The sequence below is a fragment of the Crotalus tigris genome, unplaced genomic scaffold, assembly GCF_016545835.1.
Source record: "Crotalus tigris isolate CLP2741 ecotype Arizona unplaced genomic scaffold, ASM1654583v1 scf7180000017722.570129, whole genome shotgun sequence".
Lineage (NCBI taxonomy): Eukaryota > Metazoa > Chordata > Lepidosauria > Squamata > Viperidae > Crotalus > Crotalus tigris.
This window is the reverse complement of record NW_024096591.1, coordinates 409,913-428,858: the sequence shown is the minus strand read 5'-3', so window position 1 is coordinate 428,858 and position 18,946 is coordinate 409,913. Positions and strand designations below refer to the sequence as shown.

Below are 18,946 nucleotides of genomic sequence, written 5' to 3'. Positions count from 1 at the left end.
AGATATTGAAGATATTGCAAAAGTTTATAACAATGTCACTCTGCATTATTTTATATATATATATATATATATATATATATATATATATATATATATATGTGTGTGTGTGTGTGTGTGTGTGTGTGTGTGTGTGTGTGTGTGTGTGTGTGTGTGTGTGTGTGTGTGTGTGTATATGTGTATATATATATATATATATATATATATATATATATATATATATATATATGTTTTCTGAGGTTTTCGCGGGTGTTGTATGTAGGTCTTTGGTTGTTCGGGTTTTCTCCCGCGTAAAATTGGAAGTGTCTTGGCGACGTTTCGACGAAGTCCCATTCGTCATCTTCAGGCTGGTGTTTTCAGCTTCGTGCTTCGAGCAGCAATGTGTGGTCTTAGCTGTTTCTTCCTTTTAACTGCCAGTGGGGGTATGAACTGATTGGGTGGGAGCTTGGCTGTGTTCTGATTGGGTGGAGGTGTGTTCTGTTATTGGTTAGCTCTGATTGGCTGGGGGGTTGGCTGTGCTCTGATTGGCTGGGGGAGTGTTCTGTTTGGTTGTGCTCAGGTTAGTCTGAGTTGCAGAGGGGTTTAAGATTTTGGGCTGCCTTGCTATTTTTTGGCTTCGCGTTTGTGGTCGTGCCTCATTTTCATGGAGGGTGTCAGTTTGCTTCATGTATGGATTGGAGGGCTTTAAAGTGGCTAATGATGCAGCTCTGGTCTGGCTTCTGGTTTGTGGTCGTGCCTCATCATCGGTGTGGCTTTGGGTTTGCGTTTTGCGTGGATGTGTGGTGGTGACATCCTGTGTGGTTTTTGTGAGTGTGGGTCTGGTATCATTTTTTGTATTAGGGAGTCGTTTGTCAATAAGGGCGGGTTTCCAAATGGCTGGTAGGCGGGAGGTATCATCTCGCTTGTTCATGCTGTGTGGGCGTTTTTCTATCTCGATGGCTTCTCTGATTATTCTGTTATTAAAATGTTCACTTTTGGCAATGGTTCTGGTATTTTTAAAGTCAATTTCATGTCCTGTGGCTTTAAGGTGTTGGACCAGGGAAGATGTTGGTTCCTCTTTTTTGACTGAGTTCTTATGTTCTTCAATGCGTGCACTTATTCTTCTGTTGGTTTGTCCGATGTATGTGGTGGGACAAGTGGTGCATGGGATTTCGTATACTCCTTGATTTTCTAATTCAATTTTATCTTTGGGGTTTCTAAGGATGGTGGATATTTTTCTGTTTGTGCAGAATGCTGTTTTGATGTTGTGTTTATGGAGGATCTTACTGATTCTGTCTGTGGTGCCTTTTATGTATGGGAGGAGGGCTTTGCCGTTTTCTTGTTCTTTGTCTTGGATTTTAGTGGGGGTTTCTTTTTGGATTAGGTTTGTAATCTTATTTCTATGGAATCCATTGGATGTTAGTACATTGGTGAGAGTGTGTAGTTCGGGTTTTTAGGTGTTGTTCGTCAGCTAAGCGTTTTGTTCTGGAGATGAGTGTCTTGGCTACAGAGTTGATCTGTGCTGGGTGGTGGTGTGAGAGAGCGTGCAGATAGCGGTTTGTGTGTGTTTTCTTCTGGTAGATGGTGTGTCCTAGGGAGCCATTGGATTTCTTGTAGACTAAGACATCCAGGAAGGGAAGTTGGTTGTTAGCTTCTGTTTCCATGGTGAACTGTATTTTGGGGTGTAGGCTGTTGAGGTGTGTGAGGAAGTTGTCCAGTTTTTCTTTCCCATGTGGCCAGATTATGAAGGTGTCGTCTACGTATCTGAGCCAGAGTTTGGGTTTGTGATCCGATTTTTCTAGAGCTTGGGTTTCAAAGTGTTCCATGTAGAGGTTGGCAATGACAGGTGAGAGGGGTGATCCCATGGGTGCTCCTTCTGTTTGTTTGTATTTTTGTCCATTATAGATGAAGTATGTGTTGGATAGGCAGTGGTTGGTCAGATCTAAGATGTGTTTGGGGGGGTTATATTTGTTTTGGATAGCTGTCAAGGCTTCTTTGATAGGCACTTGGGTGAAGAGGGATATGACATCAAAGCTCACAAGTAGGTCGCTGGGCTGTAAGTTTTGTTTCTTTATGATCTCTATAAAGTGGAATGAGTTTTTTACGTGTGAGGTGATGGATTCTAACCTGAGCACAACCAAACATAACACTCCCCCAGCCAATCAGAGCACAACCAACCCCCCAGCCAATCAGAGCACAGCCAACCCCCCAGCCAATCAGAGCACAGCCACGCCCCTAACCAATCAGAACACACCTCCACCCAATCAGAACACAGCCAAGCTCCCACCCAATCAGTTCATACCCCCACTGGCAGTTAAAAGGAAGAAACAGCTAAGACCACACATTGCTGCTCGAAGCACGAAGCTGAAAACACCAGCCTGAAGATGACGAATGGGACTTCGTCGAAACGTCGCCAAGACACTTCCAATTTTACGCGGGAGAAAACCCGAACAACCAAAGACCTACATATATATATATATATATATATATATATATATATATATATATATATATATATATATATTCATGAAAAATATTGTATTTTTGTTAATTACCTAGTGGTTTAATATCGTTATTTTTCATGATTCAGTAAATTGTTATGAAAGCATCACTTTTAATTTTAATACAATAAACATAACCTATACAAACAAAAGCTTTTCTGGAGTCCATAATTTTTAAAAACGGAAAAGGGTCCGGAGAGCAAAACATTTAAGAAACAATTGCTCTAAAGAGAAAAGGGGTGTTAAATTGCAGCTTTACAAGCTAGAAAACTGTGAGTTCTAATCCTTTATCTGGGCCAGTCACTTTCTCAGCCCTAGGAAGAATGTGCAAGAATTTCTTCTGAAAATGTCAAAAAAATTGCATTGACTAATCTCTATAATCCCCAGGAGATAGTGTTGACTGATCAACATAAGAACCAGACATAGCTTAGTTTCATTAACTAGTTCATAAATCACAACGATGTACATAGCCAAAAACACTCAATCTGCTGTCAGCTATGTTTTAATAATATCTACAAATGATAGCTAATGTTATCTGTGTTTGATGGTTAATTAATCACAAGTACACAATAATTTCATTACACCATTGCAAAATGCAAAAAGCATCTGAAAAGCTTTAAGTTATGATATATATTGGAATATGACATTACGCAGAGGAAGAAGAATGTGGAAGTGATGATATTTGAACTGTATTTCTCATCCCATAAGAGCTTGGAGTTTCTACAATCACAATAACAAGTCTCATCAACAATATATTTTATTCATGAATATTCATAAATATTTATTTACTTGTTTCAATGACATCAGTACTACTAGCCCACCAATCCTTCCCCCCTCAAAATTTATCTATATTCAGCTCAAGTTGAAAAAATAAAATAGGAGAGGGGGGAAAGAGTATTAAATCTAAACAAAGCAATAATACCGGTATATTTTATGATGTAGTCTAACACCAAAGAATCTACATGACTAATTGTTCCAAATTTTACACTTGTCTCCCGGAAGCTTACTAAAATCACTAAGCACTGATCTTACACAGATAGACAAAGATGCATCCATAACTACCCACCTGCTGAATTCTGTACCAACTGAAGCTTCCAGATGCTTTTCAAGGGCAGCTTCATGTAGAATACAATGCAGCAATCCAAGTGATGGGTTACCAACGATTGACAGCAAACAGAAATTCTCAATTCAATAATGGGGGCAATTGGCATTGCGCAAAGGCCCTTGCCACCCACACCTACCATCTGCTACTTAAGCAGGTTAGGTACATCCCACAAAATAAGTATTTTATTTATACTAATATATATAAATATATTATATTTATATTATTTATCATAACATAAATTACAAATTAATAATTATTACTTTGATGTCATTTTAAAAATAACATGCCTAATTTGATTTGCTTTTTTGATTTTTTAAACAATATTTCGTCTTTTTAAATTAGCCAGTTGAAAGGCATGCTCAGTCTTATATTTTATTATACAAAACGTTTTTAAAAATGAGTCGTTCTTTTGCCCCAAGTAGGACATTTATGCTCTTCATGTCTCCATGAGAGTAAAATCTGATTGATACTTGTCTAGAGCATCTGTTCCTGTATATTTGACCATAAAGAAAAGTAACTGTTTAAGTCAATTCAATGACAGTGCAGCAATATTTTGATGTTGATTAGGAACATTTTTCTGAGAAATTCAATTGAGAATCCATCTTCATTAACCAACACAATGCAAATACAATGGGGGGGGCTGTCTAAAGATGAAACTAAAAGTATTTAAAACACACGGCGAAAGTAAATATAAATTCAAAAACAAAGCAGTAGAAGAAATCCAAAGGAATTCCCTTTGGAAAAATATCGGGACTTTTGACAAAGGCCACCGTCCCGTTAAAGTCTCCTCGTTAAGTGCCCCAAACGAGCCGAGCTGCACTTGCTTGACTTCACAATTGAACGCCCGTCTCCTCTATTTCCTGGGGACATTATTGCGCTTTCAACCCCGACCCGACGCAGCCGCCTCTGATCGGGATTTCGAGCGGAGATTGAGCCTTGCTCGGCTTCCCCTCCGCTCGCAGCTCGCCAAACCGCGCGGAAACTCGGGCCACTCGACCGCCTCCTCCGCCGGCAAACTCCCGTAGCCTTCCAGCCCAGTTTCACCCGAACAGCCGCTGCGTTTCCCTCAGGACGGTCTCCGCCTCTCCGAAACAACCACCTGTGGCCCTCCGGGGTTTGTAAGCGGCGCCTTTCCCGGAGCATCCGTCGCGCACTTCGGGGGAGCGAGGCGAGCGCAGCTCCCGGAGACTCCCTGCGGTTCCCCTTCCGGCTCCGTCCGCTTTCCGCCCTTCCCAGCTCCCGGGGCGCCTATGGCAGCCGCCGCTTCCCGCCCCTTCTTGCACTCACCCAAAACACCGTGGAGTAAGTGACGAGCGTGAATTTGAGGCACAGGTAGGAGAAGCGCGCGCAGTAGCGAACCTGCTCCGAGTCTCCCTGCGCCGCCATCGCCCCCGCCGCCCCCTGCTCACCACCTGCCGCTCTCCGTGCCAGCGAGCCAGCCCAGAGGCAGCGTCGCTGGCGGCGTAGGTGGCAGCGGCGGCGGCTCCTGGAAGCAGTTCGCCTGCGCCAGCCGGCCTGCGTGGCTGAGCGCGGCAGAGCAGCTGCCGAGAGGCGAGATGGACGCACCCTGCTAAGGTTGGAAGGCTGAAATGGTATAGGGTTTCCTGCCTGAGCAGGGGGTTGGACTAGATCAGTGGTTCTTAACCTGGGTGATATTGCCCCCCGGGGGCGATTTCGTTTTTCGGGGGCGATGGAGCGAAAAGGGGTGACGCGGGGCGATGGAGCAATATAGGGGCGATGGAGTGAGAAGTTTTGGGGACACTTTTGAGACTTTTTCTGTACAGTGAATTTCTGTATAGCTGTCAAACCAAAATATCAGATCACTCGCTATTAGTGGACTGAATTGTTTTCAAATGTTCCTCCAGCTAGCTTCAATACAGAATGCCGTACATATGTGAATACGCATTGCTTATCTTCATGCGCATTGCGCAGCAGCCTCTACCCATACAGTGGCACGCCATTGGCCAGAATGGGCAGTGATGGAGGGGGAAGCGTGTCTTTTGAAACATCGCATGCTGAGTGGCTGTCCCCTGTGATATCAGCTGCAATGTCAACGTAACTGTTGAAACTAGGTTTATCAACGTCCACATGTGTTTTTCTAGTGTTCCAGTGGAGTCGAAAATTTAATTTGCAGGTAGTGCCTTTCATTTTGACGACCTCTCAACATGGCCGAGAAGAGGAAGTGTCGCCAATATTCGACGGAATACCTAAAATTGGGATTCATTCCATCTCCTTCCAATGTACAGCTTCCGTTTTGTCTTCTTTGTGAGAAAACATTTTCAAATGAAGCGATGAAGCCTTCCCGACTGAAAGACCATTTGGTAAGAATTCATTGGATAAAGCCGACAAACCGGCATCGTTTTTCCAATCCTTAAAGGCCAAGTTTGAGGGTCGCAGCACTGTTGGGAAGTTATTTGGAAAATCGTCACTCAACGCCGACAAGGGGCTCATTTGTTCCTATGAAGTAGCTTTGTTTATAGCAAAACCTACTCCTTAAAAATAGGCTGGGAATCCAAGACAAAGCCCAGATTGCACACTGAGTCTAATTCAGGGTTAACAATGGACAATTACTAGTTATGGTGGCTGTAAACCCACAGCCATTCAGTCATATGGTTCAGATCAATTTGTCCTCCCAAACTCGCATAGCCACAAGGCACTGTGGAAGTATCTCAGCAGCACCACTTGGCTGGCCTGGGGCCAAGAAGTATAACTGAGTAACATTTTTTAAAATGTTTTCCTTGTTTTAAATGTTTTATAGTTTTAGAATTGTAAGCCACACAGATTCACTTGACTGAAGTGAGTAGCTATAGAAATTGAAGAAATAAATAAATCAGCATCTTGATGATAATTAACTCTATGCCCACAGATGTGCTCACCTAAAAATTTCATGTAGATGTTAAATAGGAGCAGGGAAAGAGTTGAGCCCTAGAGCACCCACAAAGCAGGGACCTAGGATTAGATCTCTCCCCCTGTATCAATACCGACTGGAACAGGCCCCAGAAGAAAGACCAGAAGAACAGTGCTTCCCACTCCCAACCTTCTCAGCTAGTTCAGAAGGACACCATGATGGATAGTACTGAAAGCCAGAGAGAAGTATCAGCCCCATCCTGAGCCCACTAGAGATCATCAGCATGTGAAGTCAATGCTACCTTGGTGCTAAACTCAACCTGTACCCTCTCTGCCACAAAACCAGATAATCTTCCTCTTTTAGAGTTACAAGCTAAAAAAATAAGTTTGGAGAGTGGACGAAAATTGTCTCATACGGATGGGTCCAGTGATGACCTCTGAGAAGAGGGCAAACCACCATCTCCTTTAAGGCAGGCAGAGCCATCACCTCCTACAAAGAGACCTCATCATCACTTGAACCCAACCAAAACAAGCCAGAAAGGTTTCTAATTTTGCACAAGTGGCAGAATTCAACCTCCCAAGGATCCTATCCACTTTCTCAGAACAAAGCAGATCAAACTCTGCCCAGGTAACTGGGCAAGACTGGATCCCACTCAACTTGAGAGGACCAGCACAGTTGAAGTCCATCTCCAAGCAAATCTCAGCAACTATTTATTCATCAGTGCAGCTTGCTGCATAATCTTCATAACGATGTTGCAAAGGATCCCCTGACCCCTCCTTCCCCAGAAGGGACCAAGATATCCAAAACAGAGCTGCCAGGCAAGTATTTGCAGATGCAATAAGGTGGAGAAATATACACATGTTGCTGCATTAATTAATTAAGATAATCCTTAATACAAGCTCTTACCTCCACTTAACCTATGAATGTGTTTTAAGATCTGGGTGTTGCTGTGGTGGTTGTTTTATTATATTCGGCAGCAATATGGAGCTCTCAGTTTGTGCCTGTTTCTTTTGAAAATTATGGCAAGGAACTTTTTAGGAGCAGATAGGATGAAAAGTTTTCACAATATTAAGGATTTATCGCAGTGTGGCATTATATACACCAGCACTGTGGAATGTATTGCGGGTGCCTAGAGATCCTGCACTTAGAATCTTTTTCTCATAATGAAATTTTCTATAGGACATAATCATCATCATTATTATTCATCTTTGAACTCGAGAGAAAAAAGTGAAATGTTATGATGACATTTAGCTAGCATGATTGATACTAACCTAACTAAAAGAGAGAAATGTATCACTTCAGGCCTTACACAAAAAAGCTATTTTCTTGAGGGAGAATAGCTCATTGATGTGGCCAACAACTGCAGAATTTGTTCTTGCCCCATTGCCAACAAGCAAGCTAATGAATGAAGGAATTGAGAATAAATAACCAGTATTACAGAAGCTGTGAAATGTGTCAGTGTCTAATATTAACATATTTGAATAGCTTTCAGGTTTTATACATGGTCCATCTCACTTTGTCACTTAGCTTTTAACAAAACCCTTGTGTTTACTAACACAATTCTTTTAATTTTAGTCACAGGTCATCTCTATATCTTCAAATTATTATATTTCTTGATAAATTGTGCTAAAGATTTATAAATAATTCCATTCTGCAAAAATACAAAAGCTTGCTTGAAATTCTGCTGGGCTTCCTACACATGACCTTTAAATATATTTTCTTCTTGGGGCAGAACAGAATCTTGCTGGTAATTCCAAGGAAGACCTCCCCTTAGTGTGTGTACATCTGCCAGTAAAAACTAACAGTTAAGTTTTGAAACTTTCCATCTAAGTATGTACAGTAATTACCATTGGACAGACTATACAGCTGTTTAAAATAATTACAGATCATTAAGAGTCCATTAAATTCAGAAAGTAAGATATAAATATAAATTCATTTTATTTGGGATTTAATGAAGTACTTTCCCAGGTCACACAGAGAATATCCAGTTATTTCCATTCTTTCATGCAGTTGTGCAAGATTTGAATCTGTGAGAAAAATCTCAAAAGTTGCTAAAAATATTTTTATCAGAAATTTTAAAGATTAAAATTTAAGTAAGTGCATTCTCAAATTTGTTTATGGACTGGTTTACATGAATTGACTCTAAAATCATGTTCAAATGAGCTTGAAATCTGGCCAAGGTTTCAAGGAAATTGAAATTGAAGCTGGGAAACCTCAGGATATAGGGTGTATTTTTAGCTTGTTTCCTCAGACAGTAATTTACAAGACAAAAGGTTATATCATTTTTACAATATATACAAGACTTTTATTCTTTGTAAGTAATTGGAGTTATGCTCCTCACTAGACTGAATTCAGACCTTGTCAAATTTATTCCCAGTTAAATTGATGGAACAATTCCATTCATTCATATGAATCAACCCCAGCCTGTAACACTAAGCATTTGGGATAATAGCAGCATAAGGGGAAAACTTAAATGCAACATGATAGATACCAAGCTATATCCAAAGGCAACTTCCTCCTTTAACCTTGGCAGAAGTTTAGTTTATTTGTTTTTGTTTGTTTTAGTTATATTAATCTGCTAGTATAATGGGAGTGGTCTTTCTATGTTGAAAGCTTTTGTCAGAACCCATATCTATCATATTTCATACTTCCTTGTCTCTCCTTCTCTCGCTTCCCGATTCCATTCTCTTCTCTCCCTGGGTTCTGCCATATTCCTAGAGGGGAGGGAGGACAGAGCGTGGATTTCTTGCCTTAGTTTCCTTTTTTGCTACCTGTAAAGGAATCCCTCAGATCCTGTCTAGTATGCCTGCCATCAGCTTCTCCTAATAAAAGTTTCTTTTGGAAGAACTTGCTTCTCTGAGTTCTGCTTTCTTGGCATGAAGTGTTGAGGTGGGTCCTGACAACTTTCTTTACAATCACTATGCAATACAAACTTTGGTTATGCTTACAGAACATGGATATTGAATTAACCAGTTTTTCTGGATTTGCAGAATACATTAGACCATAAAACAACTCAATAATCTTACAGAATACTAAACCACAAAAATCTAACCAGGTTTTAAACCAACCACACTTAAGTGTGAATGTAATTATTAACTGACCTGGTCAAGTATGAACTTTAATACAATATACAAGATTATTTGAGAGAAGCATATAGTGCTCATAAACTACCTTTTCACAAATTCCCACATAAGGGGATAATATTATTCATATATATTATGGAGAGAGGCTACATGTTTTTCCTTAGCTGTTTGTTAGTTTTGGAATACCACTCTAAAGAGCCCTTTGAGTATGGGGTACAGAGATGGCAGAAAATATATTCTAGGATAACATATTGTGCAGGACATCCTGGTTATAATATGCGTTATCTGGGTTTGCCTAGAAATGTTTTGGGAGGCTCACTGAGCAGTCAGTAGGCAGATATTTTGAAATATAAAATGGGTTTTCCTTTGACTTCTAAATCATTTTCCTGTCTTCTGTATCTTGGCTTTGGGCTGTTCTCAAGTCCTTCTGGCAATATTTATGGTGTTCTACAGGCCATGTTCTGCTTATTGAAACTCCCACTGAAGTCAAAAAGTCAAATGGAATAAAAGGAATAAAAGTCTTGGACCTTGTAGGGTAAAACCTATGAGGCTTCTCCCTTTAACTGGCGGGTAGAGTCAACATAGATTAATGCAACAATTTTGGAGAGTGAGGAAGAACCAGCCTTCTGAAATCTGATTTGATGCATATCTTTGTATACTCTTGTCTCTCCACCTCCTTTTGAAATGTCAGTGTAGATTCCCCCCCCCCCCATTTGGCTGCTTCCATAATGGTCTGAATTGCAAAGGAAGAACAAACTAAAGGCTATCAACTCCATGGTGCATTATCAGAATTTTCTTTAATCTCTCTCTTCTCTCTCCTTTTTTTTTCTCTCCTCTCTTTGTCTCTTTCACATACATACATACATATACACAAACATTTTTAAGAAAAAATTTTTTGTCACAAATTGTGGTGATATGAATGAAAAAGACCAGCAATCTCATCTCATTTATTTGCATCACTGAAGATCAGCATGCGATGAATCAAATGCCGCTACATTCAATCTACAAAATTATGATGAACTCATTATTCTATTGATTAGACTGGGATCCCCAAATTGAGTTAATTGCAGCCAATTTCTTGGTTTTGATTTGGTTTGGAGGGTTGTTTTTTTTTTTGAGCAGAAGAAAGACATGACAATGGTTTCCTTCTCAAATGTAAAGAATGCTTCCAAGAATCAGATTTTTGAAAACGATGTTAATTTGACTGAGATGACTACATTTTACCAGCCTGGATGGCAAATTGTGCTTTGGGCCATTGCCTACTTATTGATAATCACAGCATCGATTGTGGGGAATGCCACCATCATTTGGATTATCCTGTCCCATCGACGAATGAGAACAGTCACCAACTATTTTATTGTGAACTTGGCTCTTTCCGATCTGCTTATGAGTGCTCTAAACGCAGTTTTTAATTTTATTTATGCCTGGCATAATATCTGGTATTTCGGCGAGGGATTCTGCCGCTTTCATAATTTTGTTCCCATTCCTGCAATGTTTGTCAGCATTTATTCTATGACTGCTATCTCTGCAGAGAAGTAAGAAAAGCAATGGTGAAAAGTTTACCATTGAAATTTTAAAAAATACTGTAAATTTGCTGGTGGATGTTCAGTTATAATGGTATGTTCGATATGTAACTGTAGAAAATAGTTGCTCTTAAATATGAATAACTACATGAATATGGAAGAATATGAAAACTAATATGAACTTGTAAAGCATGCATATTCAGACGTTTTGCATGGGGATAGTGTAGTAAAGGGTTAATATTGGTATTTATTCTAGAAAAACCCTTGGAGATGATTCCTAAACTATTGGGAAAGATAGAACAATATGGAGAAATGGTAGGACTGATAATAAACAGAGAAAAAACCAAAGTAATAGTTAAAACCCTTACAGATAAGCAAAAAACAAATGTTGGAAAAAACAGAATTGCAAATAGTTAAAAAGGTCAACTATCTGGGAATATATTTAACAGCAAGATGTTCAATGATAAAAGAAGATCATTATATGAAACTATTGAATCAAATAAGACTGGATTTGGAAAAATGGAAAAACTTGCAATCGTCAATATTAGGAAAAATTACTACAGTGAAAATGAACATACTACCGAAAATCTTATTCTTATTTCAAACAATACGTATAAAACTTGAGAAAAAATTCTTTGAAGACTTAAATTTATTAATCTTAAAATTTATTTGGCAAGGAAAGAAAGCTAGAATTAAGATGAAAATGTTACAAGATACCAGGGAAAATAGAGGTCTTAGTTTACCAAAGTGGGTTTTATATTATCAAGCATCTGCATTAACATGGGTAAAAGAATGATAACTCTTAGAAATAAAAGGCTGTTATATCTGGAGGGGCATGATTTACAATTGGGGTGGCACACTTTTTTATGGTACGGGAAAAATAAAGTTCATAAATATTTCCAAAATCACTATATAAGAAATGTATTATTAACAACATGGGAAAAAATAAAATGTAAAATATATTTGAAAATTCCAGGGTGGTTGTCAACAATGGAAGCATTTGTACACCCAAATTTAGTGAACTTTGAAAAAATCTGGACATACAGAGATATTCTAAACTCTGAAGGGAATTTAAAATCTAAACAAGAAATGGAAAATCAGGGTATCAATTTATCATGATGGGCACATTTACAAATGCAAGCTAGATATGATAAAGATGTTAAACTGAATGGATTTTATAAGGAAAAATGTGTTTGATAAAACTGTTAACTTCTGGTGAGAAACTAATTAAGAAAATGTATAATTTTCTATTAACTTTGAAAATGGAAAGCAAACAAGTTAAAGAAACAATGATAAGATGGGCGAAAAATTTTGGATACAATAAAGAATTAGAAAAATGGGAAAATTTATGGGAAAGAAATTACAAACTGACAATTTATATAAAACGTTTTAGAGATGGCACTTGCCACCAGCAAGACTAATAAAAATGTTCAAAAACAATATTATAGTTCTAGATTATTGTGCACATTTGCCTGGTCATAAATCCCACGGAACTGAAAAATATTTACTTCTTGTAGACATGCATAAAACTAATCCTAAATTGTAAATAGACATTCCTTACCTACTGCTATGTATATTTTGTGCTATTTTGTTTTATAAGATTTTTCTGTGACCATTTGACAAAAACATGCTTGCCAGTTTTACATAATTTGTTCAGATTTTGCTGGTTAGGACATCAAGACAATTATAACCTATCTCACTACTGCTGGTAGCCATTCACTCCTTTCTAGTATTCCACTAAATATTACTCAAATGTTGTTTCACGCTTCCAGAGGGATATCTTTATTAGCCTTTTGCAATAGGTTTATTAGTCTTTGTTAGTAATCTACGAACTTTAAGTACTTTGTTTGTACTTTAAGACACTGTAAGACTCTTGATGTTTCTCCAGCTCTGTCCTTGGCTAGAATCTCGCTTTTATAAAGAGAGACTACTAACATTTCCCAGGTATCAATATTCTGACCAAAACAAGCAATATGCTTACACGCAGGGGTGTCCACGGGGAAGGGGGAAGTCAAGAAATCAAAATGGCAGCCAAGACTATGAGATTAAAGCCCTGCTCCTTTTTTGGATGCAGTACATGGGCATTACAACCATAAAAAGGGTTGAGGAGTTGGAAGCCACCGTCCTGATTTTTTTGATCCTCCCAAAGATGCTTGTGTGGAAAACAAAACACACACCAAAACTCTGTTTTAATGAGTCAGCAGAAGGAAATTAGTGGATTACGTCAGGTCTCTGGAAGAAACTGAGATATCTTCCTCACAGTTTTTTAATGTCCTTAAGTTGACAGAAAATAATGTGGGCTTAAATTGCACTGCCTCCAATGGTTAAATTGTATTCCACCTCAGTAGTGATGAGGGAAGAGAAGCTGTGAGTAAAAGAACACCTTCCTGCACAGACACCCAGCACTATTCAGCTCTGTCTGTTATAAATCAAAAAGATAAAACCTTTGGGTATAATCTCTCTGCTCCATTATTACGATCCTAGACTGTGTCTTGCTTTGTTTTAATCAGTGGGAAGATGAAAACCAGCTTAAATTTTGATTGGTTCAATCAACTTCTTGCCTTTCACAGGTATTTTCCTCTGCTACTTTGCCGAGCTGCAAATGTGTTCCTGCATAGGCAGCTTGACACTTGCAAAAAAAGTTCACAAAATATAAGTAAATGCTAATGATTTACAACCTCTGTCCCCAAACATCTCTTCCCAATGATTTGTCTGCTGTAATGACATTTATAATCAGAGCAAACTAATGGGAAGAGAAAAGTGTGTAGACTTCAATTAATCTTCAACAAGGAGAAGGAAGTAAGTGTATCCTTCTTGAAGATGGAATAATATTTTGTTTCCTAGTTCATTGAATTAACTCTCTAGAGATGCTAAAAGCTATAAAGCTGCAGAAAACCTGAGAGCCCAAAAAATTGAACTTCTGATAGACCACTCTCCACTTCTTCGAGTTAGAAGCATGCAGAAATATCTGGATTTTGGAAGGATCTTGCCAATATTTGCAAAGGGGTTGGTGGTGAACCCAAGGCCCCTTCTTTGTGGGATGTCTTGGGACTTTTTTGCCTTGATATTGAATCCTTTCCTGATTGCATGCTTGCAACTGCCCTTCAGACAGTCGTTCATGCACTGTTCCCTTCATAGTTCAACTATACAGCACATTCAACATTGAATAAACCTTAAAGATCGCTTCTTTAAGCTTCAATGGGTCTATAATGCATTAGTGCAAGCAATTATAGCTATGCTCCAGTATGCTCATTTGACTCCCCTATTCTATGAGCTGCACTGGTTGCCGGTTTGTTTCTGAGTGGTGTTCAAGAAGTTGGTTATCACCGATAAAGCCCTACATGACATAAGGCCTGGTTATTTAGGGGATTCATTGTCTTCCATCATATTTACCTGGCTAATGCAGGCTTATAGGGTGTGCATTCCAGGCTCCTTTGGTTAAACACTGTCATCTTTCAGAAGCCAGGAAGCACACCTTCTCTGTTGCAGCATCAGCTTTCTGGAATGAGATTCCCCCTGAGATCTGGATAGCTCCCACACTGATGGCTCTCCAGAAGGCCACAAAGACCTGACTATCTTCCCAGGCCTTCTGCTAGTGTGGTTGGTGTCCTCTTTGCTAGATGTTAGCCATTGGTGGGACATTGAAAAGTTTGCTTCATTCATTATCTTGCTCTTCTTTCTTTTTCTTTTCTTTTTTTGGTCCAAGTTCTGGTTTCATTGTCTGTTTTTCTGTTTATTGCTTTTATTTTGTTTGGAATATGGTGAATTGCCCAGAGTCATCAAATTAAATAACGCACATAAACAAGCATCTGCATAAAGCCACTTCCTCACTAGAAAAAAAATTGCTGCTTTTTCTGGACATGTAGCTCCTACTTAGAAAAGAATGTAGCAACTATGGCCAGAAAAACTTTTCCATAGATCCATCTGACATGCTGGTTGCTGGATCAACAAATGGTATTTTATGCCCTAGTCATCTCACATGTAGAGTATTGCTGTGAATTCTACATGTGGCTGCCTTTGAAGACAACTCAAAAGGCTCCGTTGATCCAGAACCCAGCAGGGTGAAGAGTAACAGGCATTCCACAATCTGTAACATAGCTGCTCTGCTGTCAAAACTTCCAAATGTAATTTAAGGTACTGGTTACCTCTGATAAAACCTTTAATGGCACAGGCTATCTGACGTATGAAGTGTGCATGTTCTGAATCCCACCAATGTAATGTGATCTAATGGGACCAAGGAGCAGGCCATCTCTATCATAGTATATGTCCTCTGAAATAGCATCCCAAAATATCTTTTTGGCTCCCACTGACAGTCTCTGAAAACCTGACTCTTCTCCTAGGCTTGGAATGGAGTGGAGTGGAATAGAATAGAATAGAATAGAATAGAATAGAATAGAATAGAATAGAATAGAATAGAATAGAATAGAATAGAATAGAATATCTTTATAGTCATTATGTAACTCACAACAAAATTAAGTGCAGTCCACAGTGCACACTACATACAAGTAAAAACCACAAATAAGAACATACATTATAATACATTCATCCTTCACATTCTATTCAACATTGCACTGCCCCTAATATTGCACTTCAATGTTGCACTATACAGTAATATTTAATATGCTTACAGCTCTGGGATAAAAACTATTTTTCTTTGTTTTTATTATCCTGTATTGTCTGCCAGATGGTAATAGTTCAAAAAAAAAAAAAAGAATGTCCTGGATGAGATGAGTCTTTAAGAATGTTTTTCACTTCCGGTGATGTAGCGCTGGCGATGGCGGCTACTTTGTAGCCGTCCTCCTGAGACAGCGTTAAAACCGCTGAGAACAGCAGGCATCAGCTGTTCCGTGGTTTAAAACCTCCTTCCCGGGTCAAGGGAGGGAGGGGAGTTTCACCCTGAATAGTGGTAGAGCCTCTGAAATCCCCAAAGGAGTTTTTCTTTGGGGTGAAAGGAGTGCTCCCACAGAGTTCAGGGTGTCTCCGCTTCTCAGGTGCCTTTGTCCCTTGTTGTTTGGGACAAAGCAAGACGCCGCTCCCTCCTCCGCGCTTAAAGAGAACTGGTGAGTTATTTAAAAAGCGGACAGAGCTGATTAGAGGATTTTATTTCTTGATTTTAAGTTTGGATTTTAAGTTTAAAGAGTTACTTTCATTTTTTCTTTTTTCCTTTGTTGAGAGGGAAAGTAAAATGGCGATTTGAAGTTTTTTTTTTTTTAAGGAGACGGAATGGATTTTGTCTATTAAATTATTTCTTTTCTTTTTCCATTTTTTTTTCTTATTACAATGATTTTTTTTTGAAGGAGGATTTGGGTTTTTGGAGTTAACCTCCCTCTCTTTTGTTTAATTCTTTTTTTTCCTTTTTTTCTTTTTTTTGTATTTTTTAAGAAGGAGGAAAGAAGAACCAAATTTTTTTCTTTTAAGATGGCTTCAAAGCGCCAAGTAATTTCCACAGTTCCTAACGTGGCTTCTTCTTCGGCGATATTATCAGCGCAACAACCTAAATCAACATCTTCTCCTCTTGCACAGTCATTACTCTGGCTCTTCCTTCTTTTTGTCACTATCCTCCCGGCGATCGAGGTATTCGGTGCGGTTAAGAGACCAACTTGCCCGTTGCAATAAATTCCCCTGTTTTGTTTGACTGGAGTTTTTGGTTTGCTTGGGGTTTTTGTTTTTTTTTCCCCCTCCCCTGGAATTCCCTCTTTGGAGTTGATTTTCTTGGGATTGCAAACTACCATCCTGGTTTCCGTCCAACATCCTTGCACTGTGGAAGGAAGGACCAATCCCTCTGGGTTGAACGAAGACGCACATGGTAAATTAATGCAGAGAATTCAGATCTGAACCCCAGATCCAACTGGATTTGATTTCCGCCAAGCCCGTAAAATTTGTAACCCATACCACTCTAACCAGCCATGACCTAGATGTACTGTGATAGGTTTTAATGAGCTTTAACTATCCAACCTCATCATTCCACTTCAGATTACAAAAAAGATTACCCAGAGTGCAAAACTACAAGAGATAGACTTCCGGTTCATTACACAGCTGCCATGGACGGTTAGGAGACTTGTTCCCTCCCCCGTTCAGTTTCGCATCGCTGGGGGGCCCTGAAAGGGGCCGAAAGTCACCCTGAAGAGGCAACCAGCAAGGAGGGGCTTTCACTGGATCCCGGGAGAGCAGCAACTCTTCCATCAGACCAGGCGATTCCTCCAAACCATGGAACGAAAGGACTGGCCATAGAAATATGGCTCGTCCCTAGGCTGCAAACAGCCGAAGTCACACTACCATCTGGCAACTTCAAAGCAGCATGGACAGGACTGGGAAGAAAGGAAGGAAGTGAAAGGAAGAAAAGAAAAGAAAATTATTAGCTCCAAATGTGAGGAATATGACATTATCTAAGAAAACTTCAAATCAGGACACCTAGCAATCTAAGGATTTCTGTTGGAGAAATCCCCTCCCTCTGGAAATATATATAGTTATATATCTATATATAAGAATACCATTATTCTAGTGCCTCACTGTTGTTGGAATTTGGAAGTTAGAAGACATGTCCATTGCACTCAAGCAAGTTTTTAATAAGGACAAGACATTCCGCCCCAAACGGAAATTTGAACCTGGGACCCAGAGGTTTGAGCTTCACAAACGAGCACAAGCCTCACTCAACTCTGGAGTGGACCTGAAGGCAGCTGTGCAGCTGCCCACTGGAGAAGATCTAAGCGATTGGGTTGCTGTTCACGTAGTTGACTTTTTCAACAGGATCAACCTGATTTATGGAACTATCTGTGAGTTCTGCACAGAGAGAACCTGCCCGGTGATGTCAGGTGGACCTAAGTATGAATACCGGTGGCAGGATGACCTAAAGTACAAGAAACCTACAGCGTTACCAGCGCCCCAGTATATGAATCTTTTGATGGACTGGATTGAGGTGCAGATCAACAACGAGGACATATTTCCAACTAGTGTAGGTGTACCATTCCCCAAAAACTTCCTCCAGATCTGCAAAAAGATCCTGTGCAGGCTATTTAGGGTGTTTGTCCACGTTTACATTCATCACTTTGACCGCATCATTATCATGGGGGCTGAGGCCCACGTCAATACCTGTTACAAGCACTTTTATTATTTTGTCACAGAGCTCAACCTCATAGATCGTAAAGAATTAGAACCTTTGAAAGAGATGACAACCCGGATGTGTCATTGAAGAACAGTGGAGAGGGAAAAAGAAAAGAAGAAGCAATATCCTGCTAACTGAAGAAGAGCTAGAAGATATATTAGTCCTGTGTAGGCCAGGGCTTGCCTTCTTATTCTTAAACAGCAGGAAAGTTAGAAACAGAAGATTATTGCTTTCACCTGGCACCAATAAGTACATTAACCTAAACACGCTGCTAGGTATTCCTCTGGAACATTGTGGATAACCTGTAAAAGAAGAAAGACAGAAAAAAGCTTCTTTTTTGTGTAGACCCTGAATGATTGAGGAATTCCAAATCAATTCCGACTGTCTGTTTTTATAACTTTACTACAGTTGTGCTTTTAACCCTCATTTTGATTACTGATCTTAAGTCACTAAACTGTGATTGCATTATTGCGCAGGCAGCCTCTATGAAAAGCCTTAGCGATAGTATATTCCTTTTCATTTCTTTAAATAGGGATAGGAAATAAGTCACTTGGCACTTAAAAATGTTGAATGTGTATTTGATCAAGGCCTGAAACATCTATTTTAGAATAGGCAGGAAAGAAGCTAATGACCCAACTGAATGGACAAAATGTTTTTCCATTTGTAACTGGTATGGCTGCTTCCCCAGATAGTGGCTTTTGAAATCCCTCCAACTGTCCATATGCATCTCATTGGTTTTCTTTACAGCTGTCTACACAGACTGCCGTAAGAGGTCATCAGTTGGCATCTTAGCAGCAAGAACAACACT

General features: G+C 39.5%; 3 protein-coding genes across 3 annotated transcripts in view; 2 read left to right on the top strand and 1 right to left on the bottom strand.

Moving 5' to 3' along the window:
* The window catches only part of TSPAN15 (tetraspanin 15), a 41,353-nt gene extending 36,222 nt beyond the window's left edge, over positions 1-5,131 (bottom strand). The window contains exon 1 of the mRNA XM_039338877.1: positions 4,870-5,131. Within this exon, the coding sequence (XP_039194811.1) occupies positions 4,870-4,968 (99 nt within the window). The 5' untranslated portion in view covers positions 4,969-5,131. The remainder of the gene's footprint in view (positions 1-4,869) is intronic.
* A 2,129-nt stretch (positions 5,132-7,260) lies between these two features.
* The window catches only part of TACR2 (tachykinin receptor 2), a 36,242-nt gene continuing 24,556 nt past the window's right edge, over positions 7,261-18,946 (top strand). Inside the window, 1 exon segment of the mRNA XM_039338879.1 lies at positions 7,261-11,048. Within this exon segment, the coding sequence (XP_039194813.1) occupies positions 10,645-11,048 (404 nt within the window). The 5' untranslated portion in view covers positions 7,261-10,644.
* LOC120306169 (MOB kinase activator 3B) lies at positions 16,431-18,234 on the top strand. The gene has a single exon (XM_039338878.1). It carries the CDS (start codon positions 17,575-17,577, stop codon positions 18,223-18,225), a length of 651 nt encoding a protein of 216 aa, XP_039194812.1. The 5' UTR covers positions 16,431-17,574; the 3' UTR covers positions 18,226-18,234.